General features: G+C 49.0%; 1 protein-coding gene across 3 annotated transcripts in view; it reads left to right on the top strand.

Moving 5' to 3' along the window:
- The window catches only part of CTIF (cap binding complex dependent translation initiation factor), a 148,106-nt gene that overhangs the window by 102,112 nt on the left and 27,278 nt on the right, over nucleotides 1–18,716 (top strand). For 2 of the 3 annotated variants that reach the window (XM_069001582.1, XM_069001584.1), the window contains exons 8-9: nucleotides 1,822–2,263; nucleotides 4,002–4,331. In XM_069001582.1, the coding sequence (XP_068857683.1) occupies nucleotides 1,822–2,263; nucleotides 4,002–4,331 (772 nt within the window). The remainder of the gene's footprint in view (nucleotides 1–1,821; nucleotides 2,264–4,001; nucleotides 4,332–18,716) is intronic. The other variant, XM_069001583.1, reaches the window with a different exon arrangement.

Here is an 18,716-nt window from a genome sequence, read left to right as displayed (position 1 = left end):
CAAAACCAAAAAACCACACACTGAATATCTCAGAAAACCAGATCTGGTGGTCTGAGAGTAAATAGGAATTCCTTCCAGTGCCACGAACAAGCCTCTTCGTCCTGTGTTTGCTAAATGCGAGCCCTCGCTCTTTATGGTTAAAAGCCAGTTGGCCTTGGAAAATAGGTTTTGACTCCTGGGGGTGCCAAGGAATACAGATTCCGTGGACAGATGACTTTGGCAGGCAAGGCTGGAGACTGCTGACCATTGAAATGTATTTGTGAATGGCTGCTTCCTTCATCTGAGCGCCCTTAGCTGTGCAGTGCCGATGGTGAAAACAAAACTAATAGCTGTGGGATGGGTTTAAAGTAAATGCTGCTATTTATCCAAATTGGGGTGGGGGTTTGTAATAAGGGGTGAGGCTGAGCAGGGATTTTATCATGCCTAAAAAACCATTACGGATGCAAACCACTGTGGTCACCGCAGTGCTCACAGTTATTTCCCTGGTTTTGGGGCTGGTACTGGGGAGATGTCCTGTGCCACCCTCAAGCACTGCTCCCAACAGCCTTGTAAAGAGCCAGGCATTAAAACATCCCACGGGCTCTCAGAGCCAAGACCAATATCAAAGAGGCAGCAGGCAGAGAGCCATGCTCAGGGTAACCCTGGTGGAGACCCAGCCCTCATGAAGGCAGCCAGTGCCAGGACCATCTCCATCTTAGCTGCATCCTGGATGATGGCATTCCGGCTTTGCCTTCTCCACTGGGGACAGCCACGCTGCAGTCTGTTTGGAAATCTGAGATGCCTGAGACTGCCAAAGCATTTCTTCCATTCAACTATTGTTTTTTTGGGGATTTGCCATCTCGGCTACCGCTTACAGCCAGCACTCAGGGGCTTGCTCACTCTTTCTGAGATGTCGTAGTCCCTCGAATAAACCCTTTGGGGACAGTTCCTCTTCTTTGTGGCTGTTGGATTTCCATGTTATCTGTTTGGTGCTCTGTACACATAGTCCTCTCTCTGGAGGTTGTGGTCCTGGCTCTCCCTGCTGCCAGAGCCAAGTATGGTCCTCTTTTCATCCATGTGTGTGTCCTGTCCTGGTGTAGCAGTGCTGAAGGATGTGTATAAAATAAGGCCAAACAAAACCATTTGGTGTGGGCAGATTACCAGTTTACTTGGTGGCTTGTTTTTTAGTTAATTTTTTTCCACTTCGGAATTCCTGATACACTTAAAATGGCTCACTGCAAACCCGTGCAGTAGTGTGCCATGTTGGCAGGCAAGAGGAGAAAGTGATGCTGTAGGCCAGGTATATCAGGAGCTCTAAAGCCTTCAAGAAAAAAAAATCTCCTGGTGTTTCTTGCCTGTCTGACTTCCTGCTGCTGTTTTTCCTGGTTAGTGTGGAAGTAACACAGAAACCTGGGAGAATTTAACACAGAAACCCAGGAGAATTTTTCATGGGAACCAAAATCATGTTATCCAATTTTACAAGAACTTCCAACTGAAATATGACTGTCACAGAAAGAGATGGAGGCATGAGCTGGTACTCAGTTGTCAGATGACAAGAAATTTACTCCCCTTTTGTGGTCCCCTGCCAAGGGTCAGGCTGTTTGGCGGGACAGATTTGTTGGCCCAACAGAGCCACGAAGGAATGGGTGAACTTTCTTTGACTGTCGTATTTTTTTTGTTTTAATTCCCTGCCATTCAGTTTGCAAAATAAAAAAGAAAATACAAACAAACAACAAAAAAAAAAAACAAAACCAAAAAACCTGTTTGGTTTCCAACTAATAGGAGTTAAAATCGATTTTCTGAGGCTCCCTGGCTTTTCAATGACTTTCTTTGCCTTTCCAGGCGACAGCAGAGACTCCCCAGTGGGAACAAATCTCAGCAGCACGCGGATCATCAGCAGGGTGGCACCAAGCATAACAGGGACCACCAGAAACTCTACCAAGGAGGCCAGGCCCCTCACTCCTCGGGCAGGACAGGCCACCACGGCTACAGCCAGAACCGGAGATGGCACCACAACCAGAAGCACTCGCCCAACGACAAAGAAACGCACAGGAACGCCAAAGAGACTGAGAATTTGAAAATCGAGGACAGCTCCGTGTGCACGGTGCCCGTGCCCGTGGAGGCGCCCCGAGGCCCCGAGGCCGTGGAGAAGCAGTCCCAGCAGTACATCCCCGAGCCGGAGACCAAGCGGAAAGACAGCGTCCACGAGCGCGTTGGGGACAGACCCAAGATCAATTTGCTTCAGTCTTCTAAAGACAGGCTGAGGAGGAGACTAAAAGAAAAGGTATTATTTCTTGGGGAAACGTTGAGTTTCTCTTTTTCTGAGAGTCTATCTGTTGGCTGTTTTCCATACAAAGGGTGGGGTGGGCTCAAGGGACCTTACCATCAAGGCTCCCAATTTACCTTAATCCCCCAGTGTCAGCACCTCTCTTGAGGTGTCTTTGTGCTCCTTCAGGAGGCCTTTTATTGACAGAATTGAGGCTCTGAGTTTGATTTCTTGGTTGAGGTTGCTACCAGCTTGAGTTCTCCAAGGACTGGGAACTCTCCCCTTTTCCATGGGGGAAGGCTGGTGCACACATGAGCTTCCTCCTGGTGTGAAGAGCTCAGTCACTTCGCTAAAAAACGTCTAAAAAAGGCAATTTGTCTCTCTGTGACTACAGAGCTAAATCCCTAAACTCTACAAAGCTAAACTTTGACTCTTGAGTGCTGAATAGTTGGACTCCACTGCTTTAAAGCTGATACCCATTTATCTCTGCAATGAATTGAAATGCCCTTATCTCCCCCTTTCCTTCCAACAACCCAACAATAACAAAAGTATGCATGCAAGTGACGGAGGAGAAATCCTTTCTGGAAACAATATTCAGCCACAGATTTCTGAGGAATTTGGAGATGATATCTCTATTTGCTCCCTGTGAAACTCAGATTCTTTCTGCTGAGATTCTTTTGTCAGACTGTAAAAAGCATCCATGGGGTTATCTCTAATGAGATTTCCAAAATACAGAGCAAAAATAACCTGAACATATACAATTCCATGGGAGTGCATGTTGGAAATGTATACCTTTGAATGCATGAGCATTTACTATTTCTGGTAGTGGCATGAGGGGGAGTAAGAGATTTTGTTAGTTATTTTTATGTTCTTTAAAGCAATGGGAGCATAGTAGAGACTTTCAGAGTATTTGTTTTAAGGCTCGTCTCAAAAATTTAGAGTCTTGTAAGAATAAAAGTCACATCAGCACCCACTCTTGGGTGGGTGTTGTCAACACAACCAGTCTCCTGATGGAAGGCTTGGACAACTCCCAGCTGCTGTTTGGAGTTGGGTTTGTCCAAAAAACTGCTATAGGTTTGTACTGTATAGTACATTATAAGATTGAGGTGGAGGGGTAGAAGGGAGCAGAGCAGAACAAGCAGGATGCATGCCTGACACCAGGAAAAAGGGGCAAATGCTTAATAAAACATTGAAAAGAAGCAATAATTTCTGTGGTAATAATGAGAAGTGGAAAGTGTAACAGGCAAGAGATGGAAAAGTCAAGAGTCGTTTGAATGCTGGGATCATGTAACTTCTTTGATCTCAATTTACATTGTTAAATATATATTATAAAGTAGATATTTTTGTGGGACTGTTGTCTGAGCATTTTGCAAACAACAGTGCACTTTCTAAAGAGAGGGAAAAAAATGTCCGTCATCACGATGCCACAGACACCAGAAAAACTGGTCCAGGATGCCAAAGGCAATTGGGGTGGTCAGACTTTGGCATCCTGGCTCAGGACACTCAAGGACATCTTCTCCCTGAGCTGGGGGGTAGGACTTTGGGATTAAGTGTGTGGAAAATGGAGGAAGGGGACATTTCTGGGGCAGGATGCATGCGCTTATGCTTTCCAATGCTGAGATTATACCATTGTGCCACTAAAAGATGCTCTGTCTTTTCTCTCTCTCTTTCTGTTTATGTCCTCCCAATCCCCTTTCCCTTTTGCTGTTTGTGCAAGGACATGGGCTGATATATCTGTTTTTTCCTTGTGTAACAGACGCCTTGTCTTTCCCTTTTCACGGACCAGGACGAAGTCACAGTGGAAACCACTGACCCTGAAAAGAATAAAATGGACAAATTAATTGAAATTCTCAACAGCATGAGAAACAACAGCAGTGATGTTGACTCCAAGCTTACCACCTTCATGGAGGAGGCCCAGAACTCCACCAACTCTGAGGAGATGCTGGGGGAGATAGTCAAGACCATCTACCAGAAAGCGGTGACAGACCGCAGCTTTGCTTCCACAGCAGCCAAGCTCTGTGACAAAATGGCCCTCTTCATGGTGGAAGGAACCAAATTCCGGAGTCTGCTCCTCAACATGTTGCAGGTAATAAGATAAAGTTGGCTGTTCAGATGCCTGTAGCATCACCTCACTTAGTTTTACCATATGCTTGGAGCTGAGCTGTTACCAAATTCCTTTTGAACCCAGGTTATGAGTTCGTGGTGTGTACCTCCTATTTTGTCTGTGCACATCTTTAATGGTTACCTTAGATAATGTGACACTGAGGGCATTATCAAGGTACTCTTCATTCTTATTTCATGAACTCTACATGGAATTGTGGCATCTCACACCAGGGCCTGTCTGTGTAATGAGTCAGTTGCTTGAGGCAGCATCCCCATGGCATGAAAAGAAATTAACTGGGAGGGTCTTTCAGTGTAGGCTGTTAGAGTGAAGGGTCCATCTCAGCACCAGTGACACCAAGACAAGTCCCTGATGGTCTTAGACACCGAGATGGTCCCTGAGCAGGCTTTTGGCTGCATCAGCTGGCTGAAGGGCTTGCTCCTGGTTTCTGATTTCAAACAAAACTGAAATAATTGTGTATTTTCTCATTATTCTGGGTGACTTGTTCATTGGTATGTGGAGAACTGGTTGGTTGTTCTGCTCCGAAACCATCAGTGACAGCAAAGTTGCAGAGGGGGTAAAAAAGCAGTGGCTCTGATAATTGGTCTGTGAGGTTAATGGTTGGACTTGGTGGTCTTGGAGATCTTTTCCAGCCTAGATGATTCTATAATGATGTTGGATGATGAGAAGAAAGGGCTGTCCTCAACTGCCTATGGTCTGCTGAGTGTGTGCTACTGCAGTGCCACCATCAGAGAGGGGGGTTGTTTTCTGGGAGGGTGTCACATGCACCTCCAATTTTCTGCCTCTGGAGACAGAGTTGAAACCACGAATTTCCATTCTTAATTTAGTGTGCATTTCCATTCAGCTGTTCCCTCACACACATCTGTCTGTGGGACATACAGTTCATTTCTCACATGTCATTTCTCTGCTCTCCACACAAGTCTGTTGCTCACTTCACTTTTTGACTCATCTTCTTGTTGTTCTTGTTGCTCTTGTTGGAGATCCTCTCTTGGATGCTGTGCCTGGCTGCCTGTACCTTGAGTTGGCTTTGTGGCAACACAGCAAGCAGGGAAATAAGGAGTAAAATAAGATAGTCAAAATCAGTATCAGATAATTCTGCACAATCACTGGCCCAGCTTTGCTTCTCTCATTGCTCTGGGTGCGTATCAAACCCAGCATCTCTCCCTGTGCCCACTCTCTGCTGCAAAGCCCTAGGGTAGCATACACATCTGCCCATTGCCTGTATCAGGTGGTGATCTTTTCCAGATGAGTATTTCCAAAGGTATTATAAATCAGAATGAGACAAATTGCAGACAGAATCTGTCCCAGAGTTAGCAGCAAGGGGCTGGAGGGAGCTCTAAACCTGCTGTGCATCCTGCTCTTCCCATCACAGGTCACTCTCGCATCTTCCCCTGTTAGGCCGAGCAATGTAAGAAATCCAGAATAAAGCCCAGGAATGATGGCCAGGGAGCAGGAGGGTGCTAGCCCACAGCTGATTCTGATGGCAGTCCTGGGTTTGGGAGGACTCTTCCGGTTTGCTTTACTCTCTTGCCCCAGCATTTCCGCTCATGCGAACAGACCCAGTAAACTGATTTTTTACTGCAGCATCCTGTGCAAGACTGAGTGGCTTCACATTCAGCTCTTCACAGCATGAATGTAGGATAAATAATATATCTCCTACCTCCAGAGAGACTGAAAGTGCTTTTCAGGAACGTGTTGCCAGTCACAGTGTGATGGGAGCATTGTGGGGAGGAATGAAGTGCAAAGAGCGAGTGGGGTGTGTGGGTGACCGAGTTCATGTGCTGAGGCACAGAGAAATATGCAAAAGGGATTTGTTCAGCCCCAAAGTGCACATCTTTTATAAATGTCTTGATGGGGCAAAAGGTGACAGATCACTACAGGTCAAAAGCAAAGTGCTGTGTGAAATTAAATAATTTAACATTTCCTTTCTGATAGTAAAGGATTTTGAATTTCTCCAAGCACTGTTTTGTTTTCTCAACAAAATAATCAGATGCACTCACACAGATCATAAATACTTCGGTCAAGCCCTAAACCAGGAATTTTTTGAGGCATTCAGGCCTGATAGCCCTGCCTGGAGACAGAGCCAGGTATGAGGCACAAAAGAGTCGTTGCAGCTGCCTTGGTGTGAAATAAGGAGGTTGATTCTCGATATCAATGTGGTATATTGGAATTGATATACGATACATTATCAGTATCTATAAGGCATATCGGTTATTATGTCATGTTATGGAGTAGTGTGAATATCCTATTGATGTATGATATATTAATACATTGATATCAATTATTATATATCCACATATATATACCCACACATATATATACATATATAAACACACATACCTACATACTCATGTTATAATCATATTTTTCTATGACTGACCTTACAACATTACCCAGCTGTAATCCTGGCCCTTCCACCATCAGATATTTTCCATCAGCCATTTCTAGATAATTTACCGTTAATTAAAAAAGAGAAGTAAACCTTTCATAAAACGCTTGCTGCAGAGCAGGATTTGTGTCTCTCTAGCACCTTTCAGACTAATCTGATCCCCGGACGTAAGGAGCTCGGCTTGCTGGGCACCGGCGAGCTGGGGAATTACTGTGCCGGGGTGTGATAAATCGGGATCAGCGTGATCCCTCCCCGTGCTGCTGGCGCCTGGGGCTGCACCGCTCGCCCCCCCATCTGCTCCCGGCAGATGCTCATGTTTTGTAGGGGCTTGTTTGTCCCTTTCCCTCAGGACTGCGATGGCAACAGCTCACCCCCACCAGAGCACCTCCGGAATTAGTGCGTGAACCCGCTGAGGTGCCCTGTCAGCGTGGTTGTGCCTAAGGAGAGCATCCCTATACCTATGGACAGCGTCCCTGTGTTGTGCTGGACTTTAAAACAAGCAGCAAGGGGTTTTTTTTCCTGCAAAACAGGCAGTAAACTGTCTTTTTAACCTGGCTCCTCTTCTATTTTCAGCTGTTGACAAGGTGCTCATGCTCAAGGGTTGCACATGTTCACAGCTAATCTCAGAGCACTTGTTTTGATCCCAAAAGAGATGCCAGAGCTGCAGCATGGGAGTGTTGTCACATCATCGCCCTCCCTGCCAGCAGCTCCTCTGAAGAGCTTCCCTACAGCCAACATGGTCCACTTCATGCTCTTAAGAGGATCCATGACGAAAACTCTGGTTTGAATTTATCCCTCCCTCTGTGTTTCGGTCCAAAATCTTGGCTAAGTCTTGAATTTGAGTGCTGCCAACCTCTCAGGAAAAGAGATGTGGGAAGTGGAGCCATGGGGTGGACAGCTGGTAGAGCTGCCATGTGGGAGCTTGGCACTGGGGGAGATCATTTGGTGTCTGGGATGTCCATCCCTGGCACAGCTGCCCAAGCAAGTGGTAGAGGCACCATTCCTGCGGGGATTTAAAAGCTGTGTGGATGTGGCACCTGGGGACATGGGTCAGTAGTGGCTTGGACAGTGCTGAGGGAATGGTTGGACTTGATGATCTTAGAAGGCTTTTCCAGTGTAAACAAATCTGTGGTTCTGTGATTTGGGTTTGATTTTCTCCTCATTGAGTTTGGTTTAGTCTTTTGGTAGCAAGAGCAATTTTGAGCTGTGTGAGCCCTTGGGATGGACCTGGGTGAGCTGGGCCCAGGGAGCTTGGATGGCTGGGGACATGAAAGAACATCTTATGGACACATACACAGTTTCTTCACGCCTCTAGAAATACCTTCTTCATTAATACATTGAAAATAAGTCTCCTGCAGGAGGTTTTTGCTTGTCATAGTTTCACTCACTGGCATGCCTAGGCTTCTTTTTTTTTTTTTTTTTCAGTGGGGGGTGTTAAGCAAACCCTTCACATGTAACATAAGTTGGAGTACTCCTCTGCTGGAACAACCGTGCTCTTTATAGCAGAGCTGTGTCTGCATCTGAGCTATGCAGAGCCAAGTATATTATTAGAGTGGACATCACTAGGGCTGTAATTGTACACTGCTCCCCTTGGCAACCATGGCCAACAGCACATCAAACAGAAGGCTGATACCTTCTTTTAATAATAATAATAAAAAAAACAACAAACTAGAAATCACGCAATGAACATCCCAACACAGAGCAGCAGAGCCCGCTGGCCTGCAGCCAGAGCCTGGTGCATCCGTGCACATGGAATTGCCTTGGTGCCAGAGGAGAAGGGCTGGTTCTGCTGGATGCCCTGTGGCATACCCTAATGTATACCCCATTTCACACCCTAATGCATACCCTAAGGCATGCTGCACTGGATACATCATAGGATACTCCGTGGCATACCCTATTGCACGCCCTAATGCACCCCAAAATTTACACCCTAATGCATACTCAGTGGTGTACCCCAGTGCATATCGTGTCGGATACCCTGTGGCATTCCCTGGTGAATATCTTGTGGTACAGCCTAATGCATTCCCTATGACAAAGCCTATGGTATATCCTAATCCACACCCTCTTACACAGCCTAATGCACTTCCTATGGAATATCCTCAACCCTATTACATACCTTAATACACTTCTCATGGCATATCCTGTAGTATATCCTAATGCACACCCTATTGCATACCATATTGCATTCCCTGTGGCATACCCTATGGTATACCCTAGTGCATACCCTACAGCATATGCTAAAGCATTCCCTATGGTATATCCTGATGCATTCCCTAACACACATCCTGTTGCACACCCTAATGCCTACCCTGTTGCACACCCAAATGCGTACATTATGATTTACCTTACTGTATATCCTGTTGGATACCCTGTGGCATACCCTAATGAATACCCTATGGTATATCCCAATGCTTTCCCTATGGTAAATCCTAGCATGTTCTCTATGGCATACCCTAATGAATACCCTACTGCACACCCTGATGCCTACCCTGCTGCACACACAAATGCATATCCTATGGCTTTCCTTATTGCCTACCCAGCTGCACACCCACAGAGGATTTCTTCACCCTCTGCAACCTCTTGATGCCCCAGAAATGGCCCTTCCTTGGTTCAGTGCTGTGCTTGGCTCTGGTTGTGGAAACCTCATAGAAACACAGAACATCCTGAGCTGGAAGGGACACACAAGGATCATGGACTCCAACCCCTGACCCTGCACAAGCACCCCAACAACCCTGGCAGCGCTGTCCAAACGCTCCTGGAGCTCTGGCAGCCTCGGGGCCGTGCCCATTCCCTGGGGAGCCTGGGCAGTGCCCAGCACCCTCTGGGGGAAGAACCTTTTCCTGATATCCAACCTGACCCTCCCTGACACAGCTCCAGCCATTCCCTGGGTCCTGTTCCTGGTCACAGGGAGCAGAGATCACTGCCTGACCCTTCTCTGGGGGAAGAACCTTTTCCTGATATCCAGCCTGACCCTCCCTGACACAGCTCCAGCCATTCCCTGGGTCCTGTTCCTGGTCACAGGGAGCAGAGATCACTGCCTGACCCTTCTCTGCACCTCACAAGGATGCTGTAACTGCAATGAGTCTCCCCTCAGTCAGTTTCCAGGCTGAACAGACCAAGTGGCCTCAGCCCCTCCTTGTATGGCTTCCCCTCCAATGCTTCCCCTCTAGTCCCTTGAGACTAATCGTGTGGGTTTTGGCAGAGGTTGCACTTGGGTCTCAGTGGCCTTGGTTGGGTTTGAGATGATTGGTGTGACCATTTGTAGAGGGGGTCAACCAGGAAAGTGGCCACAAATCCATTGTTGTCATCCCAGGTGGGGGATGGAAGAGGAGAACTTAGGCTGAAGCATTTCTTGGGATGTAGACATTGTGGCATGAGGTACTGGAGAGTTGATTGATTCCCTTTAGTAAATGTAGGTGCGGTGTGAAGTGTTTGCCAAGCTGAGCATGAGGTTTTGAGATAAATGAGCTGAAGTTCTTCCTGTCCTCTAGGCTTTTTAGTCTGAGCAAACAACCTCCCAGTGATAGCAGCCCTTTCAGCATCATGGTGCTCTAAGTTGTAATGATAGACACTGGGTGGATACTGTGGGAACTGGGATGTGGAAGTAGGTTGGACTCAATGATCTTAGAAGTCTTTCCCAACCCTAATGGTTCTGTGATGTTCTGCGTTATTCTAAGTAATACACTAATGGTTAATGCTGAAAGGCAAATTTTTTTCCCTTCTCAACATGATTATTGGTGAAGAACAGTTTGTGGTTTGGCAGAGGTGGAGGCAGGAAGGATCCAAGTGCGGCTGGAGAGCATCTGACCTGTGCACCATGTCCAGCACTGACTGCAAAAACCCATCAGTCCTCTTTCCGTGGCTGTTTTTAATGTAATTTAAGTACAGATGGCCCAGTCTGTGCACACAAAACAGTGGTACCACTTGTCTCTGAAAGGGCATTGCCCAGCAAACACCAGAGAGGTTGCTTCACTGAGAGACGGGGGAAAAAAGGTCCCAATGCCCCTGGAGCAGATCCTAAAGCCATACAGATGTGGCCATACAGGTGTGTGTCTCACATGCCACAGCAGTGAGCTCAGCTCCACGGAGCAGCCCCACATCCATCTCTCAGATCTGTGGATGAGCCAACATCGCAGCCTTTAGTTTCTTCTCCAGAAGAGTTGATGAGCTCTTCCCCCAGTGAGGTGGAGATTCAGTGGGGAAAGCCTCCTTGGCCCAAGCAGCTCTTCTGTGCAAATGAGGAACATCTTGGTGGTGAACCTCAGAATGGATGCCAGCTCCTCAGGAGCCTAGCACAAGCACAGAAATAACAAGTGATGCTGCCCTTGTGTTGACACCTTCATTTAGGGGTTTGCAGAAACCCGTAGAGCTCGGAAACCTTTCTTCCCTTACATTTCTGATCTTGATCAGAGCATCAAACATCAAACTGTCCTGCCTTTGTAAATCACAGTGGGACTCCCCCCAGCAAAAGCTTTTTGTAGCTTTGAAGAGATTTATTTTCTGTATGCCCAGGGAATTCAAAGGCAGCTCTAAATTCGTGCACACTCATATATCTATGTAGTGCTTGAAGGGGCACAGGGAATGTAGCCCCGTGGGTGGCTCTGAGGAGCATCCCCAGCTGCTGCGTCCTCCTGCTCTCAGGCACGGAGAAAAATAGTGGAAAGGAGACACATTCCCTGTTTTTTGCCACAAGTTTTGACTTGTGTCTCTGGAGACATTCTCTAATTCCTTCGTGTATTGATTATTCCATTTTTATTATTTATTATCGTATCATTTTTATCACTTCGTTCTTGTATTCAATTACTTACTTTGCTCCTATGTTAATATATATGCTTATTGCATATATATATTAATTATACATCTATATAATAATTATATATATATTTGCTTATGACATATGTTAGCATTCTGTAACTTAAAATGTTAGTAATTTTTTTTCTAATTCTTAACATGGTTCTGGGGGTGGTTTTTTTTCCCTTCTTTCACACAGTCATCCAGGGCCAAACACAGCCGGTGCAAGTGTCGGCAGCAGGCAGGAGAGGGAGCCCGGGGAGCGGGCTGGCAGCCTGCCTGCGCCGGCAGGTGAAGGGCAGGGCTGGGCATCAATTCGAGCTGGCCCTGCCTTTACCCCGAGCCCGGCCAAGCTCCCTGCCCGTAGTAACAGCGCTGGGCTTGGCCACGGCAGGCTCCAGGAGCCGCTGGCACACGGGTCCCGTGCGGGGCTGGGAGTTACTGGAGAGCCCTGGGTTAAGTGTCCGGCTGCGTGCTTTGAACTTGCCACTTCTCCCAAGCGGAACGGGGGCTGTTGGAAGCACCCGGCTGCTGTGCGGCCTTTCCATGGCAAGGCAGCGTGGTGGGGGCCAGGGAGCACCAGGCAGCACCTCTTTGGAGGGTGGTGGTGAGGTGAGGGAGGGGTTAGTGGAGCCCAAGATGTCAGGTTTTAACGGAGCACAAAGAAAAAGGCAGTTTTGCACTGATAGGAAGGAGGGGATGGGGACAGGAGATGTGTCCCACAAGCACTAGGAGCTGTCTGAGCTGGGAGTAGTTGATCCAGACCCTAAATTAAATGAGCAGTGGGTTTGCACTGCACATCAGTCCTCAGTCTGAGGCCAGGGGTGGGTTTTGGGGATCACGTTGAGCTGCATCTAGAGGTGTCCACAGGGCTACTGATGTAGCAGTGGGCATCACTGGGGATGGCAAGGGGTTTGTCCCCAGTGCTCTGCAGGTTACTGGGGTCTGGAGTCTGCCCAGTGCAGCCACATTCATGGCTCTGCACAGGAGAGGTGTTTAAATTAGACTAGCAGTGCATCGTGCAGTTGGGAGTTTGATAGGAAGCAGGACTGATTTTCTAAAAAAAATCCCTTAGGGTTTAAAGATTGGTGCATTTGACTTTAATTCAGTGTTCTGGTAAGGTTTTATACCTTATACCTCTACAATGCTCAGGTGTGTTGTGAAAAAACAGCCATCACCTTTACTCCATAAATTAGTGTGTGGTTTCTCCTGGCTCCTTTTCACCTCAGAGCGGCCAAGATTTTGAGGCCACAGTGGGGACCAGCCTGTGCTCCAGCACATGATGGGACCACAGGGATGGTACTTGGTGTCTCATTGTCTCTGCTGGGCAGTGGATGCCCTGGGCATCTCCCAGTGGTGGTGGGACCCAGCAGAGGCTCCTCGTGCTCAAGCAGGTTGGTGGTGAAGAGTGTCAGGATCACTCGTGGCCGAGCTGCTGCTGCCTGCTAAAAGCACAGCCGAGTTCAGAGCGCGGGCTTTGCGCTGCGGTGGGACCCGTGCACACCCTGTGCATGGGCTCAAGCACGGAGTAGAGGCTGTTCTGGGCTCTAGGTGGAGACTGCAGACTGCTGAGCCTGCCTGCAGCCTGCCTGCATCCTGCCTGCAGCCCTGGGACAGAGCCAGGCAGCAGCCTCCTGCTGGGGTGGGCTCCTGGGTGCCCCCAGACATTGTTGGTGGGTGAGGATGCTGGGGGTCCTGGTAGAAACAGCAGAAATGGAAAAAAAAAAGAGCCTCAAAATCCATTTATCCATTGATGAGAGGTGAGGAAAGGCAGGGAGACATTTCAGTGCTGAGACCCCTCCAGATGGGGCTGAACTGGCGTCAGCTCCTAATCTCTCGTTTGCTCCCAAAATGCTCAAACCCACAGCACGTGGGAGTGTGTTCCTGTCAGCCTGGGGGCTCAGCTGGCCCGAGGCACCCTCCTCGCAGACCATCTGCTCCTGCCTGCTCCAGCCCCAGTCCAGCTCAGGCTGCTGCAGCCACCCCTAAGGTGTGGATTTTGGGATGCTGCAGAGTTGGATGATCCCTGCTCCCTATACTCGCAGACAAGCTGCTGTGCCCAGCCCTGCACTTAGCTGATTCCCTTCACCTCACCTGGGCTCGGGAGTTTTGGAGGCTCATCAGGACCCCGTGATGCATCACCCTGCCTGGCACCCGTTCCACAAACCCCACCCCACCCTCCCCGCTGATTTTGTCAGGGAATGAAGCATCCTGCTGACACAGGAGCACCCTGGAGAAGCAAGTGCCAGGGACATTACCTCCTGTTCCAAGGCCAGGGCAGATGCGTGTGCCAGCATGGGGTTTGGGTAGAAGGATATTGGAGAGGGAAGCACCTCTTTTTCTGCCCTGGGAAAGGGGGAAGATGAGAGAACATGTGCTTAAAGCACATGTGCTTTGCCCATCCCTGGCTTTACTTGGACATTGGCCTGTAGCATGCAGAGGATGCTCTTGTGCTCTCCAGCAGGAAATCTCTTAAGATTTTCTAACTGGGTCACGAGTTTCTGAACCAGATTCAGTTCCCAGCCAAGTGAACCCGACTGCTGTGGTGGATCCCGGAGGGATGGTCCCGTGGGACCTGCAGCTTGAGCACCCTCAGCATCCCCCAAGCACACTTAGGCTCAGGGGTTTTTCATTGGTGGGTGTTCTGGTGTGTAGCTATGTCAGAATCTGGAACTGGAGAATCAATGCTTTCACAAAATCCACATCCCCTTTCCTTCCCCTGTGGGGATGGTTTGGCACTCCCCATCTTTTCCTGCTGCACACACGTAAGCAAAATTACAGTGGGAGGTGGCTTTGGTGGGTCCTGGGAGCAGAGGAGCCAGAGGACGCTTGAGGGGTGTGGAATGAGGCTTGAGAATTATTTCAGGTCCCTGTCAGCTTGCCAGGCCTGATGCTGATGCAAAACACAGAATCGAAGTCTTGGGGACAGGAGCAAACAATGCTTGGCTGGAGGATGCTGCCCTACCTTGACACATCCTCTGGTCTCATCAGCAGTGCTGCCAACCATGGGGTGTCCCCCCTGTGCTCTCCTTCCTCACTGAGCATCCCAAAACAGTGCTTCCTTTTCCCCTCCCAGTGATAAATTCCTCCACTTTTCTTGCTTCATTGTTTTTAAATTACTATTGCTCTAAATATTTTTTTTTTTTATTAGAGGGGTTAAAATAAGCATCTCTGGCAGTGCTGGGAATCCAAACCCAGTGATAAAGCCAGGCTGGACAGGGTTTGGAGCAACCTGGTCTAGTGGACGGTGTCCCTGCCCATGGCAGGAAGGTTGGAATTAGATGATTTTTAAGACCCCTCCCAACCCAAGCCATTCTGTGATTCTGTGATAATACTTCCAGTCCAGGAGCAGCAGGAACTGAAAATGAGGACAGCGAGTGCAGTGTCCATCAGCTAAGGAGGCAGTGTCAGGCTGGAAAAACAAAACTCTTTCTGTTTCTGCTTTGTTCATAAGAGCAAGGTGTGTTTCCATGAATCTCTTTAATATTCCAGCCCATGCCATCCAGGGGTCTTACAGGGTGATGCTCACAGTCTGCCAACATGAGGCAAAATACACCATGGCAATCATGGGCATCCCTTCAGAGATACAAAGGATGGAGCAATTGAGGGCTTTTGCACCTTGATGTTGTTTTCTGCATCACCCTTCTGTAATCTAAGCTTTCCCAGGATGGACAGGCAGCTTTGGAGTCATTGTAGGGTGCTCCATACCTGCATGCTCAGGGGATAAGCAAAAAATATTAATGCATCTTTCACATCCCGTAAAAGAAAAAATCCACCAGCCAAATATAACATTTCTTACAGCAAAAGCTCCCTGGCTACGTAGAATTTGTAAGTGTTGGCCTCTGAGAAAGATTTTCTGAGCTCCTTTGTGTAAATAACATTTTTTTAGCAGACTGGCACTTCACCTCCAGGTCTCGATTTTCAAGTGGTGGCTTGTTCCCCCCCATCCCAGAGCTGCATTTCCTGCAAGGAGATCCAGCACCGGTACACGATGCCCATCAGGTGCCTGGTGGTGGGAGAGACATGGTGAAAAGCAGACGGAGGAGATAAGAAGGGTGACAGCCCCTTTGCTCTCCAGCGTGTTTGCTCAGCAATGCTGAGTGCTGGGCCAGAGCCACCACCTCCCTGCAGACTAAACAGTTGCAGTGTTTTCTCTCCCATGACCGAAAGAATTTAGTAAAGGGTCCCGGTATGAAACTTTACACGAACTCTGGGTGCCACGAATATCTCTGGCTGGGAGTCTGTTAACTCCTCCGGTTCCTTGATCATCCGCACGGTTCAGTCCCGGGGCAGATGAAAGGAAGACCCATCCCACGATGGATCTGGCCAGCTGCCTGCAGGACCCCCCGTGCTCTCCCACCCACCGAGTTTTTGTGCGTCCATCTTTGCAGGTTTTTTTTTTGCTTTCTTTTCAAGGAGACAGCCAAGAACTCTGGCCCATATGGAGCTCTGGAGTTCTCCAGTTCAGGAAAGACATGAACCTGTTAGAACGGGTCCAGGGGAGGATGTTCCCAGGGCTGGAGCCCCTCTGCTCTGCAGCCAGCCTGGGACAGCTGGGGGTGCTCAGCTGCACAAGAGAAGGCTCCAGGGAGAGCTCAGAGCCCCTGGCAGGGCCTAAAGGGGCTCCAGGAGAGCTGCAGAGGGACTTGGGACAAGGCATGCAGGGACAGGACACAGGGAATGGCTTCCCAGTGCCAGAGGGCAGGGATGGATGGGATATTGGGAAGGAATTGCTGTCTGTGAGGGTGGGGAGGCCCTGGCACAGGGTGCCCAGAGCAGCTGTGGCTGCCCCTGGATCCCTGGAAGTGTCCAAGGCTGGGTTGGACAGGGCTCTGAGCAACGTGGGATAGTGGAAGGTGGCAGATGGGTTGGAACTAGATAACCTTTGAAAGTCCTTTCCAGCACCTGATTCTATAATATCTCATGCCCCTTGGACTTCTTTATAGCCACCTCTGTGCACTGATGTCCATCCAAAGGTTGTCTGCTCTCCTGTGCTACCCAGCTCGGGGGCTTCCACTTCAGGGACAAGTTTTGGGGATGTGAGAAGCCCCTGAGGCCTCATTCATCCATCGGTCCTGGCTTGCAGAGAAGCAGGGGCCAAGCCTCAGTATCTTGCCCAGCTCAGCAGATGAGTGGTCCCAGTCCCACCTCATGGTGAACACCAGCAAGAGGGCACTTCCTAGGAGGGTCTTAGCATCCCACAGGAGAACATCCTGCTGCCAGCTACCAGGCACTCCGGAAAATCCCTTCGTGGACCAAACTGATGTGAGCCAGGAGTGCCTGTGCAGTAAAGCTCCTGATGTCAAACAGGATTAGTTGCCTGCCTTTCCCTGCCCGGTTTCATTCATTCACAAGCAAGCTGGCCTTTCAATGGACACAGCTTCATTTCCAGTGCCAGTGGAATTCCTCCAGCCCTGGTGCCTGGACAAAGGAGCACCTGCCTCCACGGTCAGTTTTCCTCCTCTTATATCCCTCTTTCCAAATTTGGCCTGTCCCCATAGATGCCTTTTCATGTCCACCTTAGAGAGGACACATCGCATGTGCAGAATTTAAAATAAGAATGCATCCTGCTGGCAAAATCCAGCTGGTCACTGCTGCATCCTACTGGGCTGCAAGGCTGGGCATCTCCAGACATGGCATTTGAAAGCAGGATGCATCTCTCAGCCACAATTGGAGTCCCAGTCATCACCTCAACCTGGTGTTGGGAGTGGGATGAGCATTTTCTCAGGCACAGAAGTGGTCTCTGAACAGATTTGGGGATGGTGCTGGGGTTCAGACCCTGCTGCATTGCAGAGAAGGGTTTGCAAACTGCCTGCCAAACCATCTACACTCATATGAAGGAGCCCAAAAATAGGTTTTTGTGATATTTCTTGAGACCATTATGCTTTTACACTGAGCTTGTGCTATGAGGAATGCAGCCCATGGGATGGGAGATTTATATTAATTTTCTATGGAGTGGGGGTATCAGCACTGCTGTGAGTGCTGGGATGAGCAGGGATTTGCTGTGCTTGATCCTCTCTCTTCCTAACATCTCCATGTAGCTAGGAGGGGATTGCTGGCCTAGGGATGGGATGCTCTAGAGGGCATGGATTCTTTGTTTCAGGGGGAGGACTCTCAGTGTCTCCGAAATTCCAAAGGTAGCCCAAGGTTTCCTGTGCATGCTCATAAAGGCAAAGGGCACATCACTGCCTCAAGATTCCCACTGTACTGGAAAGTGCAGGAATAAAATGAATATAGCCAGGATCTCCTGCACTGCTGCAGAAGAGCAAGGCTGCCGAGGGGGAGCGGCCTCCTCTGGGCGTTACATGGGGTGTCTGCAGGGCTGGGTCAAACGGGTGTCCTGGCTGCTCTGCTGGCAACCCAGCAAGGAAATCAATTTGTGTTTCTCTGTGGTCCCTTGTCTCCCCTCCAGCCCCTCTCCGTGGAACTGAGAGACTGGTTTGTGAGTCTCAGACGTGTGAGTAGCTCCCCGTGTCTGTGTGTCCTGCAGATGGCGGGTCTGTCCCTTGCTCGCTGCAACGTCTGGCTGATGGTGTGTTGCTGTGTCTGGGTTCCGTGGGATAACAAGTCTTTAAGGTGATGATAAATTGCTGTTACCCAGCTGAGCTGACACCCTGGCACATGTTTGGGAACCCAGAAAGGTGTGAGATAGGAAGGACAGCAATAAAAATTAAGTGACAAAGAAGGCAGCTCTGTCACCTGGGTGGTGCTGGAGGAGGCACTGGCAAACATCCAGGACAAAATGGTGATTGCTGTTGTTTGTGTGCAGACCAGGCTACTGAATCCACCCTCCTGGTCCTCTCAGAGCTTCCACCCAGACAGTGCTCCGAGATCTCTAGCAGCTGCGAGGTTAGCAGCAAAACTTTTGTCACCACATCCATCATTATGCTCCCACCAGGGTGATTTAAACCTCTAAATCAATAATTAACTGCTCTCACCTCTGCAGCCCTTCAAGGACCTGACAGGCATTGCTGTCTGAAGCCATGAGACATCCACATTGGGTGGTTTATTGCTGCTGATCCCAGATTTGGAGCCAGATGGAGAGAGGTCGGGTGAGACCAGGAGGCAGGAGGTTCAAGTGACCACTCGCCTGGTCACCTCAGGGTGTTTGTAGACATGGGAAGTATCCACAGCTACTGTTGGCTCTGGTCATCAGCTGCCTCAGTTAC

This window comes from Aphelocoma coerulescens, assembly GCF_041296385.1.
Source record: "Aphelocoma coerulescens isolate FSJ_1873_10779 chromosome Z unlocalized genomic scaffold, UR_Acoe_1.0 ChrZ, whole genome shotgun sequence".
Taxonomy (NCBI): Eukaryota; Metazoa; Chordata; class Aves; order Passeriformes; family Corvidae; genus Aphelocoma; species Aphelocoma coerulescens.
Note: the sequence above shows the minus strand (reverse complement) of the source record. Positions and strands in the feature narration are given on the sequence as shown.